The sequence below is a fragment of the Amblyomma maculatum genome, chromosome 1, assembly GCF_055883805.1.
Source record: "Amblyomma maculatum isolate TAMU_Amacu chromosome 1, ASM5588380v1, whole genome shotgun sequence".
NCBI lineage: Eukaryota > Metazoa > Arthropoda > Arachnida > Ixodida > Ixodidae > Amblyomma > Amblyomma maculatum.
Window position 1 is genome coordinate 274018512 of NC_139344.1, and position 26872 is coordinate 274045383.

The window sequence follows — 26872 nt, forward strand, 5'->3', positions numbered from 1 at the left end:
TAGCAGCTTCACCGCATAGGAGAAGGCGCTGTCGCCCTGTCTATAGTGCCTAGTCTGTCGCCGCATCCATAGGATCCATAACTGCGGCGCTGCTGGGTACTGCAAGCAATTTTCAACATGGAAGCGAAACGAGGAGTCGGCGCCTCGGGCTTTCCTGTGGTTGGCTTCCCTCAAATTCCCCCTGGACTGGAAGCGCTCTACTCGGCATGTCTTCAAATATACAGTGACCAGCCAAACCCTCTGCAAGTCGCAGCAGTCCTGAAGTACTGGTGAGCGTAGCGTCTGCTCATTTCGTCTCTAGCAGTTTCTTTGTGCTCAATTGCTTTCGCGCGTTGCGCTTACAGGGTGCTTGAATGATCATTTCCCTACGCGATGTCGTCGCTACTTTTGTTTCTGCACACTAGAATGTGAGCGACCTTCGAAAAGCAAATTGCAGAAGTATGAAAAACGTTGAAGGTAATGCAGATGGGACAAGCACCTCTGCAGACTACCTCGTCTGCAGCGTTGTAGGTTCACTGCTCGCAGCGATCACATCGCGAAAACTGTCACAGACCTGTCAGCCCCGCTCTTATTGGTCGATATGCCACCGGTCAGAATTGTCCAGTAGGAGCGGGTTAATTCTCGGTTTGCGGTAGATTTGTGACAGGTCTGCGATGCGTTGCGTAATACAGACCAAATAGAAGTTTTGCAGTGTGTGAGCATGTCCACTAAGAGGCTGCTACGCTTGCGCTGCAGGCTAGGGGGTCCAGATCCACTCGACTACATCAGCATGTACGCGAATCAAGGAGACGAAAGCAAAGAAATTCCGCCGCACTGGCACTACGTCAGCTTTGGCTTGTCGGACCTTCACGGAGACGGCAGGGTCCACGAGTACGTTTACTGTATTATCTGCGCTACGAGCTCTTGCTCATAACGAGGAATAACAACTTCGCAGGATATCGGGTGCGGACACACCGAGTGGCTTCGGTTTTGAGCTGACATTCCGGCTGCGCAAGGAGCCCGACGAGACGGGGCCGCCGACCTGGCCCGCGGCCGTGATGCAGGGCCTGGCAAAGTATGTATTTCAGTCGGGCAACGTGCTCTGCGACGGCGACCACGTCTCCTGGCACTGCCCACTAGACAACAGCGAGTCGCGAATAGAGCATATGCTCATGATGGAGGACCCGCAGCTGGGCACGGTGGTCACACCTTTCGGGCCAGTCAGCTTTATTCAGGCAAGTGTTACGTATTACGATGCTGGGAGCATGGCTAACGGTACTGCTCGTGCAGATTGTTGGCGTCTGCGCGGAGGAGCTCAAGGCGGCCCAGCAGTGGAACGGTCGCAGCTTCGTGGCACTCATGCAGCGCGTACCCGGGGCCGGCGGGCCGTGGCTGGTGACCAACATGCGCCGGGGCGAAACTGTGTTCGAGCTCGACCCCAGTATCCAGGTGCTCTCCTTTCGGCTGCATGCCCGTAGGCCGGGACAGGCACCAAGAACCCCACTTTGCAGGACGCTGTAGACCAAGGAATAGAAAACGAAGGGTCGGACCTGAGTGGCGTCAGTGCCAAGCTCTGTTGGTCAGAGGAGTTCCCTCCAGTTGTGCAAAGTGCCAAGGAGCCTGGGAGCACCGCCTCGGTTGATACACCCAGCATATCGCAGTACGAGTCTGAGGAAATTAAAAGGACACTCAAGAAGGGGTTGCTTGGTAGTCAGCCAAGCAGTGAAACAGAGTGAGTAAAGTAAAACTCTTTCTTTATAACCCATTCTTTTGGGCTTGGTTAGGTAATTAATAAGCCATTGTTACTGTATCATGTACCGTTCTTACAAAGAAAAAAACACAAGGTGCTTCTCCTGTGTTGTCTAAAGTGGTTATGCACAGGCATCCCATCTTTCTGCCCTGGCACCATTCTCAAAAGAGCGAGGACAAAAAAAAGCACAAACAGCGCAGGACTGTGTTTTATGTTCTTTTTGTTCTCCGTTAACAGTGAATCAATTAGCTCGGACCAAAGATTTAGTACAACCATTTTTATGCAGAGAGAATGGCCTGGAAACACAAGAGCTGGCTCAAACCAGAGCCTTGGAAGCAGTCCACTTGCAGCTGAATTTGGAGGCTGGCCTGCTGTTTCCACTAGTACTAAGGTAGTCCCACAGCAACGCATGGCATGGTCATATTTTTTCCATAACACGCTTTCTTATTTACAGAGGAAGGTTAAAACATGGCCGCCATTTCACATTCAAGAGCTCGGTCGATTGTGCTGCAGTTACTTTTGTGGTTCCCAGCGTTATTGGAGCCTTTGCAAATGCAGAACAACCATACGCAGTGCAGGGTTCCTGGTTGCAGGTAGAAGGTGTTTTGGTTTCTTCTACAAGTCTTGAGTTGAGCACTTTGCATTGCAGGTCCTGCTGACTGAAGATCTTATCTCGGAGATGATTATATCTATGGAAGAGTTGTGCACAGCTGAAGGCGTAAGTGTCTAGTAAAATTTGAGCACAGCATATTTCAGTGTTGCGCTTGCATCTTCAGCTTTGATATTAGAGATATGTATACCTTTGTTCTTTGCAGCTGACTTTGCCAAAAACATACACATGGCCACAACGGAAAATGTCCATTACACTTTTGCCAGAAGAACTATGACAAATTATGATGCGCATGAACTACAGACCCTTGGCCTGACATGGACTGCTCAAGAAGTGCCTGTGCAATTTGTGCCTGCTGTGACGTGTGTGAATATGGCACAACCATCAGTGTTTTGCACTGGATGCTCACCAAGTGCATTAGTGACTGAAGAGGAACAAGCTCCTTCATAGAACCTCAACAAAGTGCCTTAGCTGTGCTTCATATTGCATGCTCACCTGTGTGTATATGTGGTGCAATGATGCGTCGACCAGCACACATCTCTTTCCTTACCATTGTGTTTGAACTATGTGTGGTGTGAAAAGTAGAAGCTTGTTTACATGAATGCGACAGGCCATATTGGGCCTTTTAGATGGAACCTGTTTCTGCTAAACCAGCTCCCAGTGGTATTAAATGCATTTTGACGAGGTGGGCCAACCTACCTTGTGCAGGCAGGTTGACCAGATGCACTGGTTCCCGACAGTGAGCTTTCCATTATAGAGTTCATGCAGATGCTTACTAGGATTTCCACAAGTTTTATTTAAAAGCCATAACCAACATTCTTGCAGCACAGGGTTGCTTCTGGCACCAGAGGCAAGTTCCTGAAGACAACTTGAAAGACGCTGTTGTAATCTGAAATACACCTGAAATACTCGTACCAGACAATGTGAACACTGCCACATGAAAAACAGAAGAGCTTTTATTCTTAACAAAACGTACACAGCTGTGGCTTACTGTGGCAGGATCCTTCCCTGCCACATCTTTTGTAAAGTCAGTGTCTCAATTAAATAAAACATTGAACAGGAAGGCACATGACTTAAATGTACATACATGATTTGCTGAGCTCCTTCATAATAATCACGCTAAACTAGTAGTGACCTTGAGTGATGAAATGATCTTGAGTGATGAATGCTATGGTTATCACAACCTTTTTCCCCTCGAGGAGCCGGCTTTGGGAGGCCGTCCTCTCTTGGCCTTGATGCAAACTTTGCGGCCCTGCTCCTTTTTCGGTGTGTCCCTGGGCAGAGAGCATGAAGCAATGCTATCACTAGGAGGTTCCAATCATTTTACAGGTGGCTTTAACTGTTCACACTGTGAATATCTAATTTGCTGCCATAAAAGGCAAAAAGATTCATAGAATTAACCGCTTCACCAATACTTGAGCACTAAAGGAAAAACGCAAGCAAAATGTGTGAACAGAGAAACAAGGTACTAGACGCTTTCTTCTTGCAGACTGGGATAATATACCCATTGTCTAGCGCTATCAAATAGGATGGAAGACCCGACACTTGTGCTTACTGGCTTTTAGTCAATGCAAGTGTCTGTCTTCTCTTAGACCTTGTCTTCTTCAGTCATTTCTGTCGATATGAACCAAGCAGCCCATGTACTTGTCATCAATGGGCCCAGCAAGCAGGGTAGATATAGGTAAAACGACAGCTGTTACATACTTTCCTCTCGAGGGATATTGGGAACTTGCCTCAGCCCAGTCTGCTTCTTCCAGTGATTTCCCTTTTGTGATGCAGACCTGCGGCTATTATCTGCTCTAAGTAGACATATTCCCTTAACACTTCCAGCACCTTGCTACTTATCGTAAGCTGCTGTTCCTTTTTAGTGCTGTTGAACATTATTTGTTTTCTGCATATTAGTTTTTAGGCCTATTGTTCTGCTTTGCCTATCTATAGCATTGATCATCATTTCTAATATGTTACCCGAGCTCAGCAAGGCAGTGTCATCAGCAAATCACAGATTACTGAGGTATTCTCCATCCACCCTTATCCCCAACTGCTCCCATTCCAGGTCTGTGAACAGCACCGGGAAGATCGTGTCTCTTTGTTTAACACCTTTCTTTATTGGGATTTTGTTACTTTCTTAATGCGGTGCAGCCGCCGCTATAGATATCTTCCAGTACTTGCATATACGGCTTGTCTATATACAAGAACCCCAGGTGGTCGAAATTTCCGGAGTCGTCCACTACGGCGTCTCTCATAGACTTGAGTTGCTATGGGACGTTAAACCCCAGAAACCAAACCAAACCTGATTTTGCAATGCCTGCAGTGTGTTTCTACCAAGCTTTTTCGTATAAATGCTATGTATAAGGGCTGGTTACAGCTGCTTTCCCCCTTTTCATAGTTTCTAGTGCTTTCTTAACCTCGTCTTTTGTCAGTCGCGGCCCGTCCGACTGCTTTTCACTACTGCCAATCTCATTATTGTCCCGACTACGTAGGCTACTGTATAGGTCAGTATAGAACTCCTTGGCTACTTGGACTATCTTGTCCATATTCGTGATGACATTACCCGCCTTGTCCCTTAGTGCATACATCTGATTTTTGCCTATGCCCAATTTTCTCTTACCCGCTTCAAGGCTGCCCTTGTTCTTTCCTCACGTTATACTTCCTTATGTCGGCCTCTTTACGTTTATTGATTTGCTTTGATACTTCTGCCAGTTCTATCCTGTCTGTTTGGTTGGAAGCTTTCATACTTCGATGTTTCTTAATCAAATCTTTCGTGTCCTTAGATAGTTTACCAGTGTCCTCTCTAGCTATCCTACTACCTACTTTTACCGCACACTCAAAAAGCAGAATACCTATTTCGTAGCGAGATCCCTTCGAATCGGTCTGAGGCACGACTGCAATGGTAATACTGCTGCACTAACAAATTAAGCTGATAATGCCGCGAGAAAGACGATTCTGCAGTTTGCTGCAGTCCGCACTTAGCGCCTCTGCTTCTCATACCACTTGCCTGTGGTATAATTTAATCACAGTTCCCGATTCTCGCCCGCACGACGAACCAACGCCACCTTGAGGAATTCTTCCAGCCTAGGTGGCGTTGGGCAAACACTCTCTCACGAGGAGCTGTTGCGGAGATGGCGGGGGTGAGAAGCCCCTCACCCTCTCGATGAACAGACACCTCCGCAGCGCGGAGACGACGCTGGAGCGCGCAAATGCGGCTATGAGACTGAGGAATAACATTGGGCGCTCCAAATAAACAGCTTGGCCTGCTGGCTGTGCCTCGTGTCGTTCTTCAGCGCCACGGCTATGGCCCTAGCTAGCAGTGTAGCGTTTGGCTCTGACAGCAGAGCCCGAGCCCCGTTAGAAATCCCCACAAAATGGCACCCAACAAGCCCATTGGCAGTCCAATTGGGGAGGCTAGCTCACGAAGAATGGTGGAATTCCATGCAGTAAGTCGTCCAATCAGTCCGCTGGGAGACCCTGGCCAGTATGCGAAACCTAGCCAGATGGTGGAGGCTTCCTACCACCACTTCGATATGCCTCGAGTGAAACCGCAGGTGTGGTGCGCCAATTCAATTTCAAGGACATCCTGAGCTACTCGTCAAGCTACTGCCAGTTGCCAACGTTACCCTTTACACCCGCTTGTGAAAGCTGGCCCGTTGGTCCAGCTCACGGTAAAGTGCCCATTTGTCCACCTCGACCCAGAACTGCAGATGCAGTAAGTCTGTTTTGCCCGTTGGCTCAAAACTGCACAGACTGTACGGCGGAGAGTGCGGGTGAGAACGCTGCTGAAGCGTGCTGAGCACAGGTTCAAAGTTCAGTGGCTCAGGAGAGTCGAGAGAAGTTGACTGCAGCAGCGTCGCATGGATATGCCGTGAGGTCACTCGCATTCACAGGTCAGTTCACAAGCAGCCAGATGCCGTCCGAAAAAGGGAGTGAATATACGCTCGCAGGTGCAATGTCACTAGGAGCGGTGGTACACCATATGTGCGAAAGGAACTCTCAGCGGGGAGCACTCTGTTACGGAAGCCTCCAGAGCATGTGCATCTCGTAAGAGTGGAGATGCCCCCTCGAGGTTGCGTTCAGCAGTTAAGAGCTTGTCAGGGGTAAGTAGGAAGGCATTTCTTTTTGTCACAATAGGGTTGCAAGTCTTACTGAAGAGACCGAACCCTCTGACAATTCAGGCCAAATTGCGCTGTGATGCCACCTGTAGTGTGGTTGGCGTTCAATAACTCTAGTGTAGCTGGTATTGCTACGAGTGAGTTCCTGTTGGTCTATGATTAAGCTTTGCTACAATGCGTGCTAGGAAATGACGCCTCAGATGAGGGCTTCAAAGCCATTATTCCGCAAAGCAGCGAGTGCAGAGATCGGAATATAAAGCCGCTCTAGGGTGAATATGCAAGATAGCATAACAACCGGAATATGCACTGGCACGCCATTTTCTTAGCACAACAGTCCTGGCAGATTTCGACGACAAGGCAATGCGACTGCGCAAGATTATGGCAAATGCCAATGGGAAGGCGAACCGCAGCCATGGTAACAACACTGCAAGTCAGATGGCTAGTTACAACTATGCGCATAGAGACACTGGCTGTCGGGGAGGAAGACAAGGTCCCCCAGCACAACTATGCACTCAGCGACGTGACCGTGAGATCGCGACAGGTCGTGTGCTCAGATGGGTCGGACTGTTCGAGGTTGCCGAGATGCTTTCGAAGCTGCAAGGTGAAAGACCCGATTTAGGGCCGAATCGGCGTGCCCATGCTAACAATACTTTCCAGTGAAAGTGGCTGTGGGATCAGAAGCTGCACGCGCTGAACAGCGCGGAGGCTAGCGGGCATCGCAGCAACACCCGAAGCCAGCGCAGTCGGTGTGACAACGGGGAAAAATGCCGCGCACGTGAGATCAGGCAAACAGCGGCTCTGTAGCACCTACAGCCAGCGAAATCGCTGAAGGATCGCTAAATGCAACGCATGTGAGATCACACGCCTAGCTATTCCATGGGTATCGCTAAAGCACCCTCAGTCAGCGAGATCGCTGAAAGGAGGGTAAGTGCTCCGAGCGTGAGGCCATGCACACAGCAGTGGCGTTGGCTGCCTATGCAGCGCAAGCTGCCGAGGAAGAAATGGCAGACGTGCAAGTTCGTGCAGGCGGACCTAATGCGAGGATATCTTCGTAACCAGATGTAGACTATGTGAAATCGGCGAGTTCGCCCAATGTCAACACTGCTGACCGCCAAGTCGGATGGTGCGAGGGGTTTTGCGCCAAAGAGGCCGGAGTTGTTCCCGTATACAGAGCTCTGCAAGACGCCTGGTGCATGGAGGAACGGAGCCTGCTGCCCTGATTTACGACCGGCAGGGTGTCTGCGTGGTTGGGGGAGAGCGGCGCACGGCGGGCGTACCAGCGGCCCGTGACTGGATGGTGGGCCAGCAGCAGACTTCGCCAGTCATGATCCTCGTGACGGCAACGGCGGGAGTTTCAGCAGCATGAGTCTGATGTGCGGCCTGCATGCGGAGCCAGCCCGACAGGGCGGCGGCCCCAAAAACAGAGCCTACCAACCAGACTCCCGACGCCTGCCCTGCGGCATGGACCTGCTGAGGGACCAGCCATGCGGCTCCAAAGGAGAAAATGGCGCCCAAGTGGAGGTTGCGATTAAGGGAGGGAGGGTGTGGGAATTAAACCTTCTCCTCGCCCGCATCACATGGCTGGTCCCAAAGGAGAAAACGGCACCCAGGTGGAGGTCGCGATTAAGGGAGGGAGGGTGTGGAAATTAAACATTCTCCTCGCCCGCATGACAGTATGAACCAATGCCACCTAGAGAAATTCTTCCCGTCTAGGTAGCGTTGAGCGAACACCCTCTCTCACGGGGAGCTCCCACCTTTCCCCTCGTGGCCTCCTTCCCCGGAGCTGTTGCGGAGATGACGGGGGTGAGAAGCTGACATAGCGCGCGGGCAGCCCCTCCTACCCCCTCCCTTCTCATCTCGACAGACAGAAACCTCTGCAGCGCAGAGACGACGCCGCGACACCGGAGCGCGCGGATGCTGCTACGAGGCGAAGGAAGAACATAGGGTGCTCCCAATAAACAGCTTGGCTCACTGGCTGCGCCTCGGTGTGTCGCTCTTCACGGCCATGGCTATGACCTGAGCTAGCGGTGTGGCGTTTGGCTCCAAGAGCAGAGCCTAAGCCCCTTTAAAACCCCGACATGATTTATATCACCTGGTACGGATGATGTCACTGTAGACAGTGATGTGAAGGTGCTTGGTAGGATCTTGAAAGATTATTCCGATTACACCATCTTGTTTTGCGCCGTGGCACACTCCTTGATGAATCTAAGGCTGGTGATAAGGCGCATAGAAAATGGTGCTTTCATTGTTGGCATATCCAGCAGAGATGCGAAAATTAACGCAATCAAGTAACAGAAGACATTAGCCGCTGTGCTGCCTCTGTGCCCAGTTTTTTTAAAGTGTGCTTTTTTGTTGCAAGATAGCCAAATTTTGTTAAGCCACAGCAGTGAAGGAAACAGCATTTTTGAAATTTTGAAACTAACATGGGTATTGCTAATGCCCACTAAATCTCTAATTGCAGCCAAGTGCCTGACTGTAATAGGGGTTCTTTAACATGTGTTGACAATGCCCAGCACACAGGCACCTTGCTTTTCAACTCCACCAAAAAAAAGCAGCCACTGTGGCAGGGATCAGAAATCAATTAACTACATACATTACCCCCTTTCAAGGCCAAACAGTGCAAAAGACAAAGACAGGACTAGAAGAACCACAGGCAGCTATCTTTGTCGTCACACCTACCTCAAAAAGCCCAATTTTTAAATTAGTGCCTGGCTTCCCGGAAACACACTTCGATATATTACCAGTGTGCCCTACTAGTGTTTACCCATGGCTCCGGAGGATCTTGAACTATGATAAGGACAGAGCAGCAAGCCATAGTAATGAATTATAGGCCCAATTAAAAAAAAAAAAATCAAGCACAGCGCACAGATGCAGAAAAATTAGAAGTTAATGCTCTAGCTGAAATCTAGGAGGCAAAATGGACTAACCTCAACATGCATCTCAATCTCTGCATCTTTAGAATTCTTTTCTGCCTAAAACGGTGTTAGTGTTGCCAAGGAACCTACAAATGAAGCCTATTTCGTCCCTCACTTACACACCCAAAAAAGATGGTGTGGTGTTTCTTGTGGCATGATCCTTTGGTGAATTAGCCACGAAAACAATGAAATGAAAACTACTTTTCCCGCCAATGCAACAGTCCGAATATTCATCAACATATAATGCTGTCATTTTGGTTTCCATGTAAACTAGTTTGCAGCCATTTGTGCTAATGCTGGGCTCATAGTTCAGGAAGGATATCAATGGCCCAGAGAGCTCTCTGCCACTTGCACTTCTGCAGTCGTTGCACATGCTGACCAACTGAGCAGACACACACTGTAACCTCGTTTTAATGCACAAGCATTCTAGAATTCTGCCCCAGTGGCTCTGTGAAAGCCTCCTTCGAGCAACTGCTCAGAAAAAAAAAAAATTGCCGTCACTAGGCTTTAACCCCAGGCTGAAGCAAAGAGATCAGCCTTGCAAGCCACCGCATTAGACCATTGCGTCATGTCGGTAGCCAGTTTCTTTACGTGCTAAGATAGTCTTTCACACTGTGCTTCCGACGTCGGCTTCGTCCTCTGACAAAGTTGCACTAAAGATCGTAATTAGGCTTCCTTCATCATAATTACTGCCTTAAGCACCCATAAAATAATTAGCTAAGCATAGCATGACATGGCAAACTTATCTAAACGAGCGCTAAATTTTGCTTCTACATGTATATCCATGCTTTGCCAAGCTAAACTACTGCCCAATTCTTTTCAACAGCACCTGCTGCACTTTTGTTCTATTTCGGTGGTATTTCCAGCTGAAGCAGTGCTACTTATGAAAGTGGCAAACCAGGTGCGGCCACTGGATAACTCGCTTGACTAAGCTGCCACTACAACCGCAACAAGTCTTTCACTTACTCAAGCTCTGTTCTTGGTAAAAAATTATGTCTCTCTATAGTTGGCCCTAATGTCTCAGTGTTGGGAAGGGTGGAGAGGTAGGCCAGGGGAACATGCCTCTGGCCTACCTGAGCAAGACCAAGAAGATGGAAAGTGTAGCGATAATCAGCTACATGTTGTGGTGCCAGCTGTGGTAGAAAATACAGACAAAACAAAAACCCTGGCCACTTACTGCTCAGTTGGCGAAGGCCGGCTTCGACGACTTCGTGATGGGATAACTGGGCGTGGTTTGTACAGGTCGGAAGACTGGTAACGCTTTGATGAAGTGGACTCTGACCTGGAAATCATATGCAACAAGTCAACACTGGAAGTAGCCTGCGAACCTTTTGTCTTACCTAGGCTGGGATTCACCACCACTTGGTCTGCGTGCAGGTCGTCGTGATCGTTCAGTGATGGAGGCATCTGAAAACTGGTCAGTTTCATCACACGACACGGGAACCCTCTGATCATCGGGTGCGCCTCCTCGTGAAATCTTTCGAGGCTCAGCTCGCGATGATGACTGTTCTTCATGGTGTCTCTCTTTGCCGTGCTTGGTCAAGTCTATGGTTCCTGTTGGCCTTTTTCCTTTTGTAAAAATGGATGAAAATTCTTCAGATGCATACTTAGGGTTAATTTTGCGAGTCCGCCGGAGTTCCATCTTGGGCTCAGGTGCTCCATCCGAGGTCACTGTGGATGGAGAGCTGGACAGCCTTGATGCCTTCTCAGTGCTGCTGCTCAGATGAGGTTCTGTGCAGGGCTGCTGAAATTCCTTGCCTGGAGTAGGCTCAGCAACCTACAAAGATAACCAAGCTAAGCATGCATTTTTTCCAACGAAAGATAAGAGAAAGACACCCATACCCTTTCCAGGACAACTGCCAGTTGCAGAACTCTATCACATGCAGGTGGCTTTACTTGTGGCCTGTTCATGCGTTCCTCATCCTCATTGCTGCTGCTGGTCATTTTCTTAACTGCAAATGCAAACATTGTGCATGAATAAAATTCAACATCAGCAAATTTCTGCGGCACTTACTTTCTTTTAATGGTATCTTCTTTGTTCCTTTAAACATAGCAAAAAGTTCCTCATCAGCAGAAGAGACACTGATGCAGTCATCATAGGAAGACAGGTCGCTGGTGTGCACAGAGCTAACAGTTAGATCTGACCAAGCACCATCCGATTCATGACCATCTGAAGTCTCCCATCTTGGCCGTTTCTTCTCTGGGGAATTTGTCTCTGTAGTAATCTGAAAAGAGCATATTTAACCAAGGTGTTGGAATGACTGAAAAGCCAAAAGAGGCACTTCTGCATAAACCAGAATGCAATTTTTTTTTTGTTCACAACAGCAATCCATAAATAAGAAATCCTAAAAATAGTGAGAGCATGAAATAAAAACCCAGAAAAAGTCCACAGGATAATGAGACAGCTTTTTAGGATAATTTTCCTTTGTATATAGACTACATTTAGGTCCAAAGCAGCAACCTTAATATGTAGCAAGTCTGACTTGCTCAAGTGGCAACTTTACTGTGACTGTCGGTTCAACACGAGAGAGGCATCATGATTTGAAATTGATAATGACAGCACTGTAATTCATAAAGTGACAGTCGTTTTCTACCACTTGTTCACTGACCTGAATAATAGATATAACTTCATACATTTTCTATGAAGTGGATGTCAGGAAACATGCATGTTTCGATGCATTTTTTCGTGAGAGGGCCAAGTCTAACACCCTAGAGCATCCATAAGCGTGAGACGAGTGGCATCTGCTGCTGAAGGGAATGGAGTGATTGAAAGCTCTGGGCCTTGACCGGCAGGCTTTACTCTCTATTCCTGCTCTTTCCCATAATGACTTGGAGCAGCCCAAAAAGTCATTAGCGCTAGCAGCCAGACACGGGTGGTCAAGCGGATTGGGTTATAGGCTCAGCTGATGGAAGCCTTCAGTGCAATCAACTGCTTCTCTACCGTCTGATCTACAAGACAAATGGAATAAGGAAGCAATTACTCATCAGCATCTATCTGAGCATAGTCATACGGCTACATTAAAAACTCTGCAGCTTTATCAGAAATTTAATAGTTGAGAAAACTGCATAGCTTTCAATGCAGCCATATGAATGCCAACAGGTGGATGGTAATGAATAATTACTTTTTGACAAGGTACACTAGACACATTCTGTCAAGCGGCCAAGCATTCGAATTTCAGCTTGCACATGCAAGGGCCTGCACAGTCTTGCTTTGAGACTGAACTGCGTACAAATGGAAATTGATGAAGACAGCGCGAGAAAGTGGGTTTTTAACTCATGCAATATCAGGCTGCAGTGATGGCTTAGTTGTTTAGTGCAGCAGCCAGGAAAGCTCACGTTTTCAGCCGTTTGCTGTTCACATTTTATTATGTGCCCACCACATGGTGCATGATTGTGGCAATGGCACAGTGGCTTCAGTACTTCAGGGTTCACATTAGGAATTTGCCGGCGCTCATTCTTTTTACGCACGCGCTACACCATTGCACATGCGCAGAACAAAAGACTGCGCTTCGGCAAATATCATGTAGGCGCCATCACCTCATTGGATTCTCCAGGATCTTGGACCTTAAAGGGGCAGTTTACTACCGGCAGCGAGTATAAAAATATTGGCATATTTTAGTACATCTCGCCACCTGGTGGCAGTAATGAGGGTAGAACTCTTGGTTAAGACATTCTAAGTGGCCAAGAAAGTCAGATTTCAGCGAACGGTCGTGCCCCATGCTGTGTCCTTTCACTGCAACAAACATGGTAACCGCCAGAGAGAGATATATTTTAATAGCAACAGGAGATGTCTGCCTTGTGGTGAGCCTGGCATGCTACTCCTGATGAGGGTGACAAAGTGTGGGAGGGGAGGGAAAAATGAATGAGGAAAAAAAAAAAAAGTGAAAGTAACCACCTGAATCGTTTGAAGTAAATATATTGCATTTTATGACTATACCACTGTCATACAGACAGCTATTTTTGTTCATACGAACTTAAGGCGGCCTAGTTTTCTCTTGCTCATTAAATTAAACCAACTTTTATTCTGTAATTTCGATTGATTCACTTTTAAAACTCTTCCTACCTAGTACTCTCATTTATAGTTTGAACAAAATCTGTGCACCTTAGTTAATGTCATGCACTGCATGTGACCTAGGTGGCACGACAGTCATCGTGCACATAGAGTTGCACAGAGTTACTATACTAACTGCAGATTGTGTACATGATGTCAGGGTTTGTAGACGGTATATACCATTGAGATAATGAGCCTACCATATAAAAAAGTTAAGTTTTAAGTCCTTTTGCACTGTTTCTCAGCTCTGCAACCTGGTATTAATTCGGGGATGGAGCTTTCACATGACTCAAGAAAAAAAAAAAAACGTTTGAAAAACTCAGTAGACTGTCTCTAAGAGATTCAGATCACGTTGAAAAAACATTTTTACTGAAGGTGTTTTTCCGTATTCACTTTCTGTAAACAAAATGAAAGCTCTGCAACATAGCCAAGTGGCCTAATAGCTTTTTGAGTAGGTATGTTTGGGTAAACTGACCAAATAATTGATTTTAAAGCATTAGCTTGAAGTCTTCCAGTGCAGTGAAAAACCCAGCGTTGTCGAGTTGGAGTCTGGCTCCCTAGCAAGGTACTTATGATCGGCTGACAGAGCCATGACGTCACTACCACATGACCTCCAGAGGGAACCTCCACCTCCCCACAGCGCTCGCATGAAACATGACGTCATGCGTGGCATAAAAGTAAATAACATTATGTACAACGCAAATTAAAAGTTGTAACATGTTTTAAATGATTTAACTTCATAAGGAAAGGAATTTTGCTTAACGAATAATACAAAGAATCTTAGGTTTCTGGAGGGTTTTGAAACCATCACCTTTGCGAGCCACAGCCTCAGAAATGCTGTTCTGCAAATACTTGGCATCACACCAGGTGCATCCTGCAAAATTTCTCCAAACCAACTTGGTAAGGAGCATGTTCTGCAGCTCCTCAGAAAGAAGAGAAACTTTAATAAAGGCATAGGGGAGAATGATAAACAAGTAAAAAAAGTGTGTATTTTCCTGACATCTTTTGAGCCATTGTGGTAGGTATGGAAACAAAACAGTTTAATGCGTGTGCACTTTAAAGGACATGCCGCGGAGAATGTAAAGTAACAGCATGTGCAAGGAGAAGCTCTCGCAATGCTACCCTACACCATGCAGGCAGAGAATAGAAGGCTAAACATATGTACGAAATCGAGACTACAATTGAACCCACTGGAAGCTTTGCATCCTGATTCAGACATGAACTCTGAGGCCATGCAGGCTCGTTCACACCGGCTTGGTAAAGTGGGGCTTTATACATATACAGGGGTGGAAGCAGGCTTGTGCATTTTGGAGCAGGTTTGGAACAACAAAACGAGAGTTTTGGACTATTTGAATTATGTTTTGGAGCACGTTTCTAAGGTCAAACGCATTTGATAAATGCCATTTTCGTTTTCTGAAATGCAAAATCTCCAATCTGATAATCTGATTCCTCTTTATGCAAGTTCAACGCCTTTCCAACTTCACACTCATCTCTGATAAGACAAACGGCCAAAGCATGCGAAGATATATATATATAAACAGAGGCTGACCTTAGCAACAACTTAGAACAGACTAGCATCAAACGGAATGCTTGCTGGTGTCCTTCATAACTTAACACCTAGTCTCACCTAATGCGTTTACCTATTTTGACTTGATGGATTCAAATGTCGAGTCTGCCACTTCGATGTGCTTGAGCAGCGATACTAATTTGGAGTCCAGATGAATGGGCATGACATTTCCGCTCCCTATCTTGAGCATATCCCCCTATTTATTTAGAATACAACTCAAAGCGCCAGATATGAGGTATTACATGATCCTTTTTGATCCTATGTCTGGGCAATCAGTCCAATGACTGATTGATTGCCCTTTTCGCTTGTGGTTTCATATTTTACTCTGTGAAGTTGCGCATTCGATGCACGTTACGAGAACAAAACAGCAGTTTGCACCTTGTAGAAAGTTGGATTCAGCATCTTTCAGCCGACAGAATGCTGATACGGAGATGAAACGTAGAAGTAATTTATTATTAAAATGCCATCGAGAAAAATATGCAACTGCATCGAATTTGAAGCATAACAGTGGCTCAGATAATGTTTTTGTAGCTCCTACAATGTATACTTTGCTGGCCTACATGATGCTCTAAAGCAGACCTTATCCTTAGCATTTCTTTTTTTTTTTTTTTCCAGAAAAAATTCAGATTCGTTATTACGGACGACCCACTTTATGGACAGTTTTGTGCGGAAACCAAAGTGTCCATATTAACGAGGCACGACTGTATACCATCCTTCAGCTTTACTTCCCTGCTTCCAGCAATAGTTCATCATTCTTTGCTTGAGCAATGCTGAGGCTCATTTTTAATATCTTGGCAGTAGGCCATATGCCTTTCCAAAACTGTTGAGAAGCTTCCTAGTGATTGACAGCTTTGCCGTACCCACCCATAACGCTTCAAGTATGATTTTGTCTAACATAGGCCTAACGTGCTTCTCAGGGACAATGGGGCTCAATGTTGAAGTACTGGCTTGTTTTCATAGTAAAAGTATTACAAAGACGTGTATTTTTTGCAGCCGGACAAGTTTCCTAACAGCTCGCGGTAGTTTATGTTATCTGCTTCGTTTGCTACTCTCTCCACTAGCGATTGGAAGGAGGTGCTATGTCACATGCATAGCGGATTTGTTTTTCGCAATTAACTATTGACAATCACCTGTGGCTCATACCAAATTTACTTACAAACAAATATTTATTATGCTCCATGCTTCCTTGCCTTACAAAAATTTCATTTCTATTAAGCCCAATGCAAGATATGCTACTATCTTTGCCCCTGGTGCTGTGACATTGTTCCTGTGTTCTGCTAAATTTGATGGCGGAACATCAAGGCAGCCAGTTTGGAGCAGTATTGGAGCAATATTAAATTTTGGAGAAGGATGGAGCAGGGAAAGCAGTTTGGAGCAGAATGGAGCAATTGGAGCACTGCTTCCACCCCTGTATATATCGCCTGGCCTCTCACTAGTGTGAGTGGGATCCAGTGTAGTAGCATTACGTGTTATCTACAGTGGAATGGAATTATAACTGTACGTAGACACAGCTACGAAAACATGGCCCATTTAGGTTGACAGTGCCTTAGTTCGAACCCCTGGTGTAAGATTATTCGGGTGAGGACACAGCACGGGCAATATACTGAATGCAAGTGACCAGAAAAATTACCAACCACGCTCCTCCAAACCGAGCCGCAGATCGCTGTGTCAGTGTTGATGTAGCGGTGAAACTTTCCCGGAAGTTAAAAAAATATACACAAATGGCACCGCTACGAGAGCAACCAGTTGATGTCACATGGTGGGGTTCTGCTCGAGTTTCACTGTAAATCTAGTTTTAGCTCCAATGCAAATAGAAATATCCTTTTTCAGGTTGAGTTCAAAGCCACTATTAAGTGGAATTGCGTGCAGGATTTAATGAGTTTCTTATTTTTGTTACTAGGGAAAGGTACATTTCTTTTCATAAACAGGCATAATTTTTAACTGCGTTCCTAAAGGCGTTAAAAATGCTGCACTAGAAACATTATGTGGCATTGATGCCACATGCATTACTAATCTGCAAACGAAACTGCACAATAAAATAGGCAGTAGTTGACCCATTCACCTTAGCATACCCTCTTTAAGGCTAACTCAAGGCGGTTTTCGACCTCCTCGGACTTGAGAGAAATTTTAACAATATGTTCCTTGCAGTTTTTGTCCGGCCCTGTAGGCTAAATTTTGTAGCAGGGTGGTGTTTCTTTTCAGTGTGAATTAATTTTCTAATTTCCCGATTTTGTCACCTGAATCTGAGATCTCTAAAGCATTACTGGGCGCACAGCCATTAATATTTACTTGGCTTTCAGTTAAGGATATTAAGAGCTTGGTTTTGGTCATTTCAGAGAAATAATGACACAAGCCCTACAGTGTGCAAACTTTAGGTTTTGGGGCAGTACCTGCGATGTCATTGGATGGTATGTCCTGGCGTCGTCATCCCTAAGCTGAAACTCAGTTTCTGTTTCTTAGTTACTGCTCTTTTAAAATCTTCTACTCGGTATGTTGAATAACATTTTTCTACTGGGGAGATGGGACTCTAAGCAGTGAGATTGCATTGTCAACTCAATTTGCTGAAAAAATCCCCAGAGTTTGCCTCTAAACGTTATTTTACAACCTACAGGAATTATCAAAATTTCACTTTTAGTGAGCACTGGCACAGCCCGCAGCTCCACAATGCATGCCTCTGCAGTGGGCCACAGCAAACAACCAACCAAAAAAATAACAGTTCAAAATTGTGTTTTTTTTTTTTGTCCCACCAGATTTTGATGGCCTAGCCATGGCATGCTTGGCACCAATGCTAGAAACTATGCAAAGTACTTCAATAATGCAACATTTAGAGGCATCTGGATAATGTGCAGTTTCCTATAGGGGACCAGGTTCCCATTGTATGGCGCCACCGTCTCCTCGGCGGAACAGCGCTGCCCGCGGCGAAACGCTCACCAGCGGAGTGCCGGGGCAACTGAGCGGCGCAGACCTTTCTGTTCTGTGAGGAGTTTTTGAGCACGTCTTTCCCCGTCATTTTGCGGTGTGGCTTTGAGAGCATCGAGTTACCTCGAGTAATCGCAAGTATTTTTTGACCGGGAAATCTTGAAAAAGGAAAAGGCTGTCCTTGGCAGGGCGTGCATGTTTTTTTTTTTAAACCACCCGGCAAATGGTATTTCCGTTGTATACTCGAAAATGTCGCGCACGCGATTTCTCAATGCGATAGGACCGCCTTCGTTAGATGCTTGTAAAGGCAACTTCGGAGACGGGAACTGCGCCTGCACTGCGCGCTATCTTTTATTTGTTGTAGTCGAAACCTGCCTGAATATCAAATACCGCCTAGCCGTGTAGCCATGGCGGCGTGGTAGTGGTAGTTGTAATGGTCAGTGTTTATGTAAACTGAAAAAGATGCTGAACCTGTCTTTTTTGGTATTTGGTTTGGGTTGGTTTGTGGGGTTTAACGTCCCAAAGCGACTCAGTCTATGAGAGACGCCGTAGTGCAGGCCTCCGGCGTGCACTGACATCGCACAGCACACGGGCGCCTTGCTTTTCGCCTGCATCGAAAAGCGGCCGCTGAGGCCGGAATTTGATCCCGCGTCATTGGGAACAGTAGTCGAGCGCCTTAACCACTGCGCCACCCCGGCGGGGGTAATTGCTAGGCTCAAACGATTCAGAATAGAATACCAGATGAAATTCCAGTTTCAACCTTGCAACGAGAGCAGGAAAAAGGAGAAAAATAAAACAAGCAAGGCAAAAGTAGGTTTCTATTTATAATTGGAAAAGCAAACACACAGACTTCCACGACTTCCTGCACAATTACGCTACAATAGCTCACTGAACCCAGCCTTGAGACTATCAGACTTAATCATGATATAAGCCAAATGAGTAATACCACCTCAGCATCATTTTTACATATATACGACAATGCTCTTATTGAACACGTCGGAGCTGCTACAGATAATTGACTTATAAAATATTACACTATAAACGCATTTCTCTCGACAAGCTGCAGAGGTTGTGAAAAGAAACAATAACTTTTCTGCTATCAGCGTACCTATTTTTTTCGGATACCTGATATGATAGAGATCTAGGTAGTATTTGGCTTTTGCTTATTTAGGCGTTCTCTCAGCGTAGGAAGTTCAATGCAATTGACCGTAGCTGCCTTGAGCATTTGAAGGCAGTATAGTCCAATACTGTCAAACTGTTAAATACAATCAAAAACAACACACAGTGTGACGTGCTGTAAGATAAGGCACCGACAACTAAGAGGGTGTTCTACTGTTACAGCAATCCCTCTGATGGCTCGTTTGCTAAGGTGGTCTACCTTCTCAGTGTACCACGAACTTGCGGGGCCGATACCTGACTATGATACCTGATGCGTGTGAGGGGATACAACCATATAGGTAGTTTTCTATTTGCACGCAAATGAATCCGGATAATGAAAGCCATTCCTTTTACAACCTTGTCTGCAGCTTGCCGGACTGCCGCTAAATCGGTTTACAGCATTGGCCATAGAAGTAATTTCTGAGAGGTAAAACAATCTTGTCTTACTACGCCACAATCAGGAAATCTTATGTTCACTAAAACGCTGTATTTAGGCGGGCCAGGAAATGGGCGCCGTTGAGAAAATATGTAAACCCATGTCAGGTGCAACGCGAATGCGAATAAAAAAAAAAGCATTTGCTACTCAAGAAATGGAAACTATTAACACTCAAAACGGCAATCTGTGTGCCTTCGAAATTAAAAAACAAAAATGCTACGTTCATGCTTGTTTCCAAAAACTAAATTGTATTTTTTCTTGTTCGGCTTTTACATGAAGCCGATAGCAGATTTTGTGAATGCGGTATTGAATGAGCTGTGAAATGAGTGATTTCATTAGGCGGGGACATGCCATAAGCAAATGTTAACAAATTCTAAGAGTATCAACGCAGAGCTCTCAGCACATTTTCATTGGTTGAAAAACTAAGAGAGGAAAAAGGACAAGCTCATGGTAATAGGCATTGTTCATGTCTCCTATCTGCTCTTTCTGTTAAGAGAAAAAAGTAAATTATCTATAACAAAGTCAGCGAAAGTAGCAGCACAAACATTGTCTCTGCCCATCACTGAAGATCGTAATGCAGCCCGAACGACGATGGTGGCTGCCTTTTCCTTTTCCGTGCTGGGGTTTTCCTATACAAAGGCGGGGAAATGCGTAACTTACGCTGTTGGGTTTCTTCGATTTTCAATTGTCAATAAACTGACTACAGATGAAGGAGTGCGGCTAGGGCTTCGAGACTCTCGTGCTGTCACTCGTGGGAACAGAAGGCACAAAGCATCCGGTTGCAAACGGAATTTAAAAATTTCGGCACTTTCCATGACCACACAGTAACCAAATGCGTAGATTCGTGCCTGTCTTTCAAAGAACCATGCTTAGGTCCCCCGCCATTCAGCTTGTTTGGAAACACGAGTTTGGGTATAGCTGCCAGTGCAGCCAACAATGTGCCACGTTTCACCACCCTTGTTTGGCCAGACTTCGTTTCACCGGACATATTCACACAACTAGCCCAACTTTCTGCTCTCTTGAGGATATATTCACGCATCACATCACCTAAACCTTAGCATTTCCAATTTCCACACAAATCAATGACAAACAGCACCACACTACAATGCGCTGGCAATGCGCCGGCTGGACGCATGCCAGCAATTGAGCGACGCGCCGAGAGGCGGCACCACCCGTTCAGCTGTCCGGTCCCTATGGCAACAGATTTTTGTGGTTATGCAGCTAAGGCTTTGGTGGTGGTTTTCCTTACAGTGTTACTACAGCAACTAGTTCAGGCACGTCTGGCCTCAGTTAGTTTTGATTTTAGTTCTGCTTTGACATTGAATTATTAGTTTTCCAGCTGCTAATTATGCATATATGTGTTCCTACACATCACAGAAGGTCCATGTGAACATAAACTAGCCACTAATCAATTGTTCACACATACTGTGAAAATTAAAAAAAACTGTGGAGGTTTAAGCATAGCTTGAACATAGTAATAGAGCAAAAGTTGTAAGTGTTGCAGTGATAACTCCTGCAACAGCGGCTTTTCAATTCAATTTTTTTTTTCATAATTTGTTTTTAAGTTACAGTTTTGGGGAAAGGAAGGTGCCTTATACTTTTGGGTAGACACCATGAAATGGCGGACATCTACACCTAATCAGGTCAAGGCCACATTTTTTCTCGTCAATTGTAAATTGATTTATAAAGAAAGCTCTGGCTGCGGGCGACCGAGCGTTACATCGAACACAACCAGCATTCTGTTGAACGCATCAAAGCTCACCGGCGTTCTAGGCAGAATTAACTTTCATGCCAAACGCAGTGCAAAAACTACCCTTCTCCTCCTCTCTGTAGCAAGCACAGTGGCGGAACACCTGTGGAGCGGCACAGCTGGCTGCCATGGTTATGGCACATGCACGGTAGCGGTTTGTGCCAAGCACGGCAACCTTGGCTTTACATGGCGTAGTGAAGCTTTCACTTCAAAAGCATACAGAAAGAGATGGGGAGACATGGCATAGGCATATGCCCGGCATGTTATATCTGCGCTGTACTGGCTAGTATTTTAGTATAACCTAAATGTAATAATGTGATTATTTCTGTAATAGTGTAAATTTCAGTGCAGGATTCTAAAAATTTCTGGAGGGACCATATTCTGCTATGAAGTAAGCTGATGCATTTCAACTCTGTAGCTATAGCCACAGAAAATTGTCCCCAAGCATAGGCATACAAACACAATGCAGTTCACACGTCCTGAAGTGAACCCCGAGGCATGGTAGTGCGTTCTCTTGAATAACTGTTTTTACATCTTTTCATAGCCTATCTTTTATCAAAATAAAGAAATATGATCCGCCCACCTTAAGGGTATTCCGATGCAGCATGCAAATACGAGCCACGTTGAAACAGTATGCTCCATTTCACTACAATGCACAAAAGCAAATACAGAAGGCCAGAAAGACATCCTCCGTGTTTGTTTTCATGTGTTGTGATGAAGTGAAGCACACAGAACTAACCAGCCAAACAATTTGTCGTGCTCAACCACTACAATCATAAGCTATTTTTAGTGTAAAGCTAAACAAAACCTGATTTATTTTCCTTGAGAAATGTAACTACTTTGATAGCCCCCAGAAAGAAAATTAATATATTAAGCCAGAGTTCGAACTCACCTTTCGTCTGGTTGCTTCATGCTTTCTTAAAGGACTCATCTGCTCCGGTACCTCAAGTAGTGCTGCAACACCGGGCCCACTTTTTTGGCCGATGTTCTCTAACTGTGCACCATCTTCCCCCACAGGCTCTGGATCGTGCACAGTTTGAGGCTGCTCTTCAAAAACAACGTCCACCGGCTGCAAATCAATTACACTGCTACCCGACGATTTGTCAGTTACATAAGTAAACCTCAGGATCTCGGTCTCTTTTGCTTTAACAAGCTGGAGTGCACCATAAGAACCACGAGAACACTCATCATATGCCTCCGATAATGTTTCTTGAGCATCATCACCTCCATCTGCATCATCTGCATCAACTGTCGCTTTACTTTGACTGGCACCATTTAAAATATCTTTCTCAGAGGCTTTTTGTGCAACATGTTCAACCACTTCAAAGGAAGAATTTTGTGAGGCACTTTGAAAGCTCAGTTGCGAGTTATCGTAGGAATTTGCGTGCATTTCCGAATAGATTTGTACAGAAGTTTCTGGAATATCCACATAGCATGGCTTTCCATCATCTGCTTGGAATAAGTCTTGACTTGTTGGCTTTGCAGTCTTTTCAGATGAGGTTCTTTTCGAGGATCCACCATCCCTGCTATCTGAAGAGTTTTGCTTGCTGTAATCGTGTTTTCTTTCTTTCGCATGGTCTTTGTCTTTTCGGGAACTTTCACCCCGTTTCTCAGAGGACTTACTTGACTTGTGCTGCCTAGAGGAAACTTTTGTAGAGGACTTGTCTTTGTCTTTTCTGCTTTCGCTGTGTGACCTGTGACTATCAGAACGATCCCTCGACTTTTCTTCACGAGAATGTTTGTCACTGTGGCGTCTTTTATCATCGTGAGAGTGTTTGCTACTGTGGTGGCTACGTCTATCATCTGACCGCTTTCGCTCACTCCGACTGTCACTCTCCTTTGATCTGCTAGACTGGCTAGAGTGCCCTTTGCTTCGCTCCTCTTTACCCACATCCGTCTTGCTCCCCGATATTTCAATCTTTGAAGAACTTCCCTTGTCTCGAGATGCGCTGTGCTTGTCTTTCTCTTTTGCCACATCCCGGCTCTCCCTAGTCAAATCTCCATCCCTGCTGGATTTATGTGGCTTTGATTTACTCATATCTGAGCCTTTTTTTGAATGAGTTTTGGAATGCGATTCATGCCGACTTGAATGGGAGCTTGATTCTCTACTCCTGCCAGAGTTCTGCTTTCGTTCCTTCCTATCCTTGCCCATGGACTTGATTTCTTTTTGAGTCATGTCGGCTATCTTGCAGTCTTTCTTGTCAATTTCGATAGGCTTTATTTCACTCAAGAGATTAGGCTTCAAGACATCAAGTGGCATGGAAGACTCAACTACATCTTCAACAGGAAGCCTCTCATCCTCATTGGCACTTGGACAGACAGCTTGCAACTCTGGCGCTGCAGCAGCCGTTTGCTCAGGTGTATGTGCTCCATCTGTTTCACTTGGAACTGGCTCAACAGGTTCTGCTGAAGTGACACTCAAATCGGCACTTACAGCTTCCTCAAATGGCATGTTTGCAGGAAGCTCTTCGGTGCGCTCACTGTTATCTGTCACAATCATGAGATGAGGTCCAGAAGAGTCTGTTGTGTCATCAGGCGTACACGCTTCTATGTATGGTTTGGGAGAGCAGCTGCCAGGGACATCCTGTGTTGTCTCATCTGAAGGAGAGCAATAACACCAGGGTTTTACTGCTTCCCCAAATGAGTAGTCACTTTTAACAACTGAAGTTCCATTCACATGTACGAGTTCACTGAGTGCATCAAGTGTAGTTTAGCTACCTCTGGCACCTGCACACAAACAGGGCACTCAATTTGCTGATGTTGGCCTTTGTTCGTTGAATTAATAATTCACAAGTTGAGCCCATAAGGGCTTGGAAATGAGGGGGTTGTTATGACATACGCATGGAAGAAACCAACAGTCATTGGCTTTTCTTTGTTTCAATGACCGTTACCTTTTATTCCTTACATGATACATTGCAAATTTCTAAAGCTATTTTTTTTTAGCAGCCAACATTATATATGCCATGAACTCAGAATGTAAGCAGTACTTTCACTCAGAACAAACATTACCTGCTATAAGGGATAGAAATGCACAGAAATTTCGTTTTGTTTGAAACTGGTAAGGACGATTAATGCTTTTACTGCATTTCTACCATAACTGGATGTCAGCCCTAAAATTACAGGGCTCTGGCCACAAAGGCTGGGTAAAATGTTCCCATCAACTGTTGACTGCTTCAATCAAAACACAGGCTGTTTGCCACTGGTCAGTGAGCAGCTGCACATGTGACCAGCATCTGTTAATGTCTGCTGGTACAACTCAAGCCCCACCCTTTAAGCCACTGTGTCTCCAAATATTCAGTGATGGGTACAAAAGGATAAAAGTTTTACTGCAACCGGTCTCTGGATAATAATAATAAAAATAAAAGCTTTAGATAACCATTAACATCTACTGCTCATGGTTGCCAGTCGAAACATTAGCTTGTAAAAATAAAAATGAGTAACATGCTTTCCCATCCTTATCCCTTTTTTAACAAATTTAATCATTTACGCTGCCAAGTTTAATGACATGGCCCAAGTAACAGAAAGTTTCTAATGACCAATGCTAACGGAGACTGCCAGGTGGTATAAATAATCCCTTATTTGAGGACCTTAAAAACAGAAAATCTACCAACTGCCCCCGATTAGAATCCTCATGACCACATAAAACTTCTGGCGTCCATCATAGCATACATAAATGCACCATTCCAGGCAAACACACAGACAATGCAAATGTCTTGTGTTTATGTAGAGTGTGCAAAGGTAGTCTCCCAATTTACAAAATTTGCCCCCTTCCTCCGTAACGTCCGTGACAGCAATGCTTGCTATGCTGGACATGGAAAGTTTGCCCGTGCACTGGACTCCTACATTGGTTTCGAAGTGCTGCACCATAGAGACGCCTGAATATAGCATCTTGTCTCAGGTACAGCAGAAACAGTGGCACTTCAACCGCAGAAAGTGCTTTATTTATTGACCGCTAAAGAAATACACCAATTAAAGTGCTCTGAGGCCAGCAAATTAGATTGAAGATTTTATTTCATATTCAAACAATGTTCTTTTGGTTTCACTTTAAATGTAAAAACACAGTCCTTCCATGGAAAACATGATTTCAGCAGTAATTCTCTAAAAACTATAAAAATAAACAATGCAACATTTGTAAAGTTGCCTTATAGTAAAATGACATCTAAAGAAAGATAATGAGAATAGAAAAAGACATTTGCCCAACAAATTTTGCATTTCTGAACTAAGAATATACACATTGGTGTTTATATTTCAATTCACAGTCTCTGCATACTTCTGTACTTCTCTGCTCATACACTATTGCACTTTGCCCTTGAAATAGTGCACACTACAAAAAAAAGTAGAGAAATAAAGAGACCCTATTTCTATCAACAAGCTTAAACCTAGCTCAAATTAATCATTCAGATCAGCACTTGTCAAGGCACTGGAAAAATATAAGAGGACAGTGCACTTGCAAGTCTTTCCAGCAGCAATAAAGCATTCCTGTCAGCCACTAGCTATAAATCAGTTTCTTACCATTACTTTCACCATGAGATGTGGTCATATTTATATTTATATATATATATATATATGTGTACGACATTCATATATTAATCGGCATCTACTGTTGTGCAGTGTTGCCTATGATTAAGAGATCCACAAGAGCAATGTCTCCCATTTCACTTTTTAACAATGCATGCAATGAGACATCAAATGTAATCAGGTGTAAAGCATAGTATAAAAGCCAAGGTTTCTTGTGATATCCCTGATGAGCAGAATGCATTTTGGGAATTTCCTACAGGAACACAACTGAGGTGCAGCTGCTAGCACAACACATTCCCTCTTGTTTAGGTTTGTCATTAAGGAGCATGTGAGCACAATCTGCATGTATGTACACATTTTATCACATCCTGATGATCTTCAGGTATCACAATGTAGACTGGACTCTCAGGCAGGCATCACCAGCCAGTTTAAACAAAGGTTTTTTTCACACACACACACACACACACACTATGGGTGCTAAGAGGTTGCAAGCAAAATGACCTGCTCCCCTTGGCAGTGCTGATCTTGGGGTCCCATATGCATGCACTACACACAAGCAACTGGGAAATGATTGGCGATGGGCCCTCTTGTGGAGAGCTCAGAGCGAGACAGTCGGTGCGGGAACAGCCCCGCTAGGATGCTGGCCACGCTCCTGCACCGAATGTCTCTTCCTAAGCTCTCCAATACGCAGGAGTTTCCTGCTACAGCCAGGCGTAGCACACGCCACATGCACAACGCTTAGCAGAAAACAATGGTTGCTCCGAGCGTCCTCGGCTGTCACAACCACAGTGTACAAAATACAGGGGTGGAAGCAGGCTCGAGCATTTTGGAGCAGCTTTGGAGCAATGAAACGAGAATTTTGGAGCATTTGAATTATGCTCTGGAGCACGTTCCTAAGGTCGAACATCTTTGATAATTGAAGTTTTCTTTTTCTGAAATACGATACCTCCAACCTGATTCCTTTTTATGCAAGTTCAATGCCTTTCTAACTTCACACTCATCTCTGCATAGACAAATGGGCAAAGCATGCAAAGATATATAAAACAGGCCGATCTTAGCAAAAACTTGGAAAAGACTAGCAGCAAACGTAACGCTTCCTGGTGAGCTTCATAA

General features: G+C 45.2%; 2 protein-coding genes across 5 annotated transcripts in view; one reads left to right on the plus strand and one right to left on the minus strand.

The window, feature by feature from the left end:
• Positions 1–33: 33 nt before the first annotated feature.
• Su(fu) (suppressor of fused domain protein) lies at positions 34–3402 on the plus strand. 2 transcript variants are annotated; one of them, XM_084591312.1, is made up of 9 exons: positions 34–269; positions 736–870; positions 935–1214; positions 1270–1428; positions 1491–1711; positions 2016–2120; positions 2184–2322; positions 2379–2447; positions 2545–3402. In XM_084591312.1, the coding sequence occupies exons 1-9, from the start codon at positions 118–120 to the stop codon at positions 2614–2616; spliced, it is 1332 nt and encodes a 443-aa protein (XP_084447438.1). In that variant the 5' UTR covers positions 34–117; the 3' UTR covers positions 2617–3402. The 2 variants fall into 2 exon arrangements, with proteins under 2 accessions (XP_084447438.1, XP_084447439.1); XM_084591313.1 differs by lacking the exon at positions 736–870.
• Positions 3278–26872, minus strand: part of LOC146206578 (uncharacterized) — a 48420-nt gene continuing 24825 nt past the window's right edge. For all 3 annotated transcript variants that reach the window (XM_084591310.1, XM_084591311.1, XM_084591309.1), the window contains 6 exons: positions 22134–23839; positions 11375–11585; positions 11203–11312; positions 10701–11137; positions 10538–10642; positions 3278–3613 (listed from right to left, as the gene is read on the minus strand). In XM_084591310.1, the coding sequence (XP_084447436.1) occupies positions 3517–3613; positions 10538–10642; positions 10701–11137; positions 11203–11312; positions 11375–11585; positions 22134–23839 (2666 nt within the window). In that variant the 3' untranslated portion in view covers positions 3278–3516. The remainder of the gene's footprint in view (positions 3614–10537; positions 10643–10700; positions 11138–11202; positions 11313–11374; positions 11586–22133; positions 23840–26872) is intronic.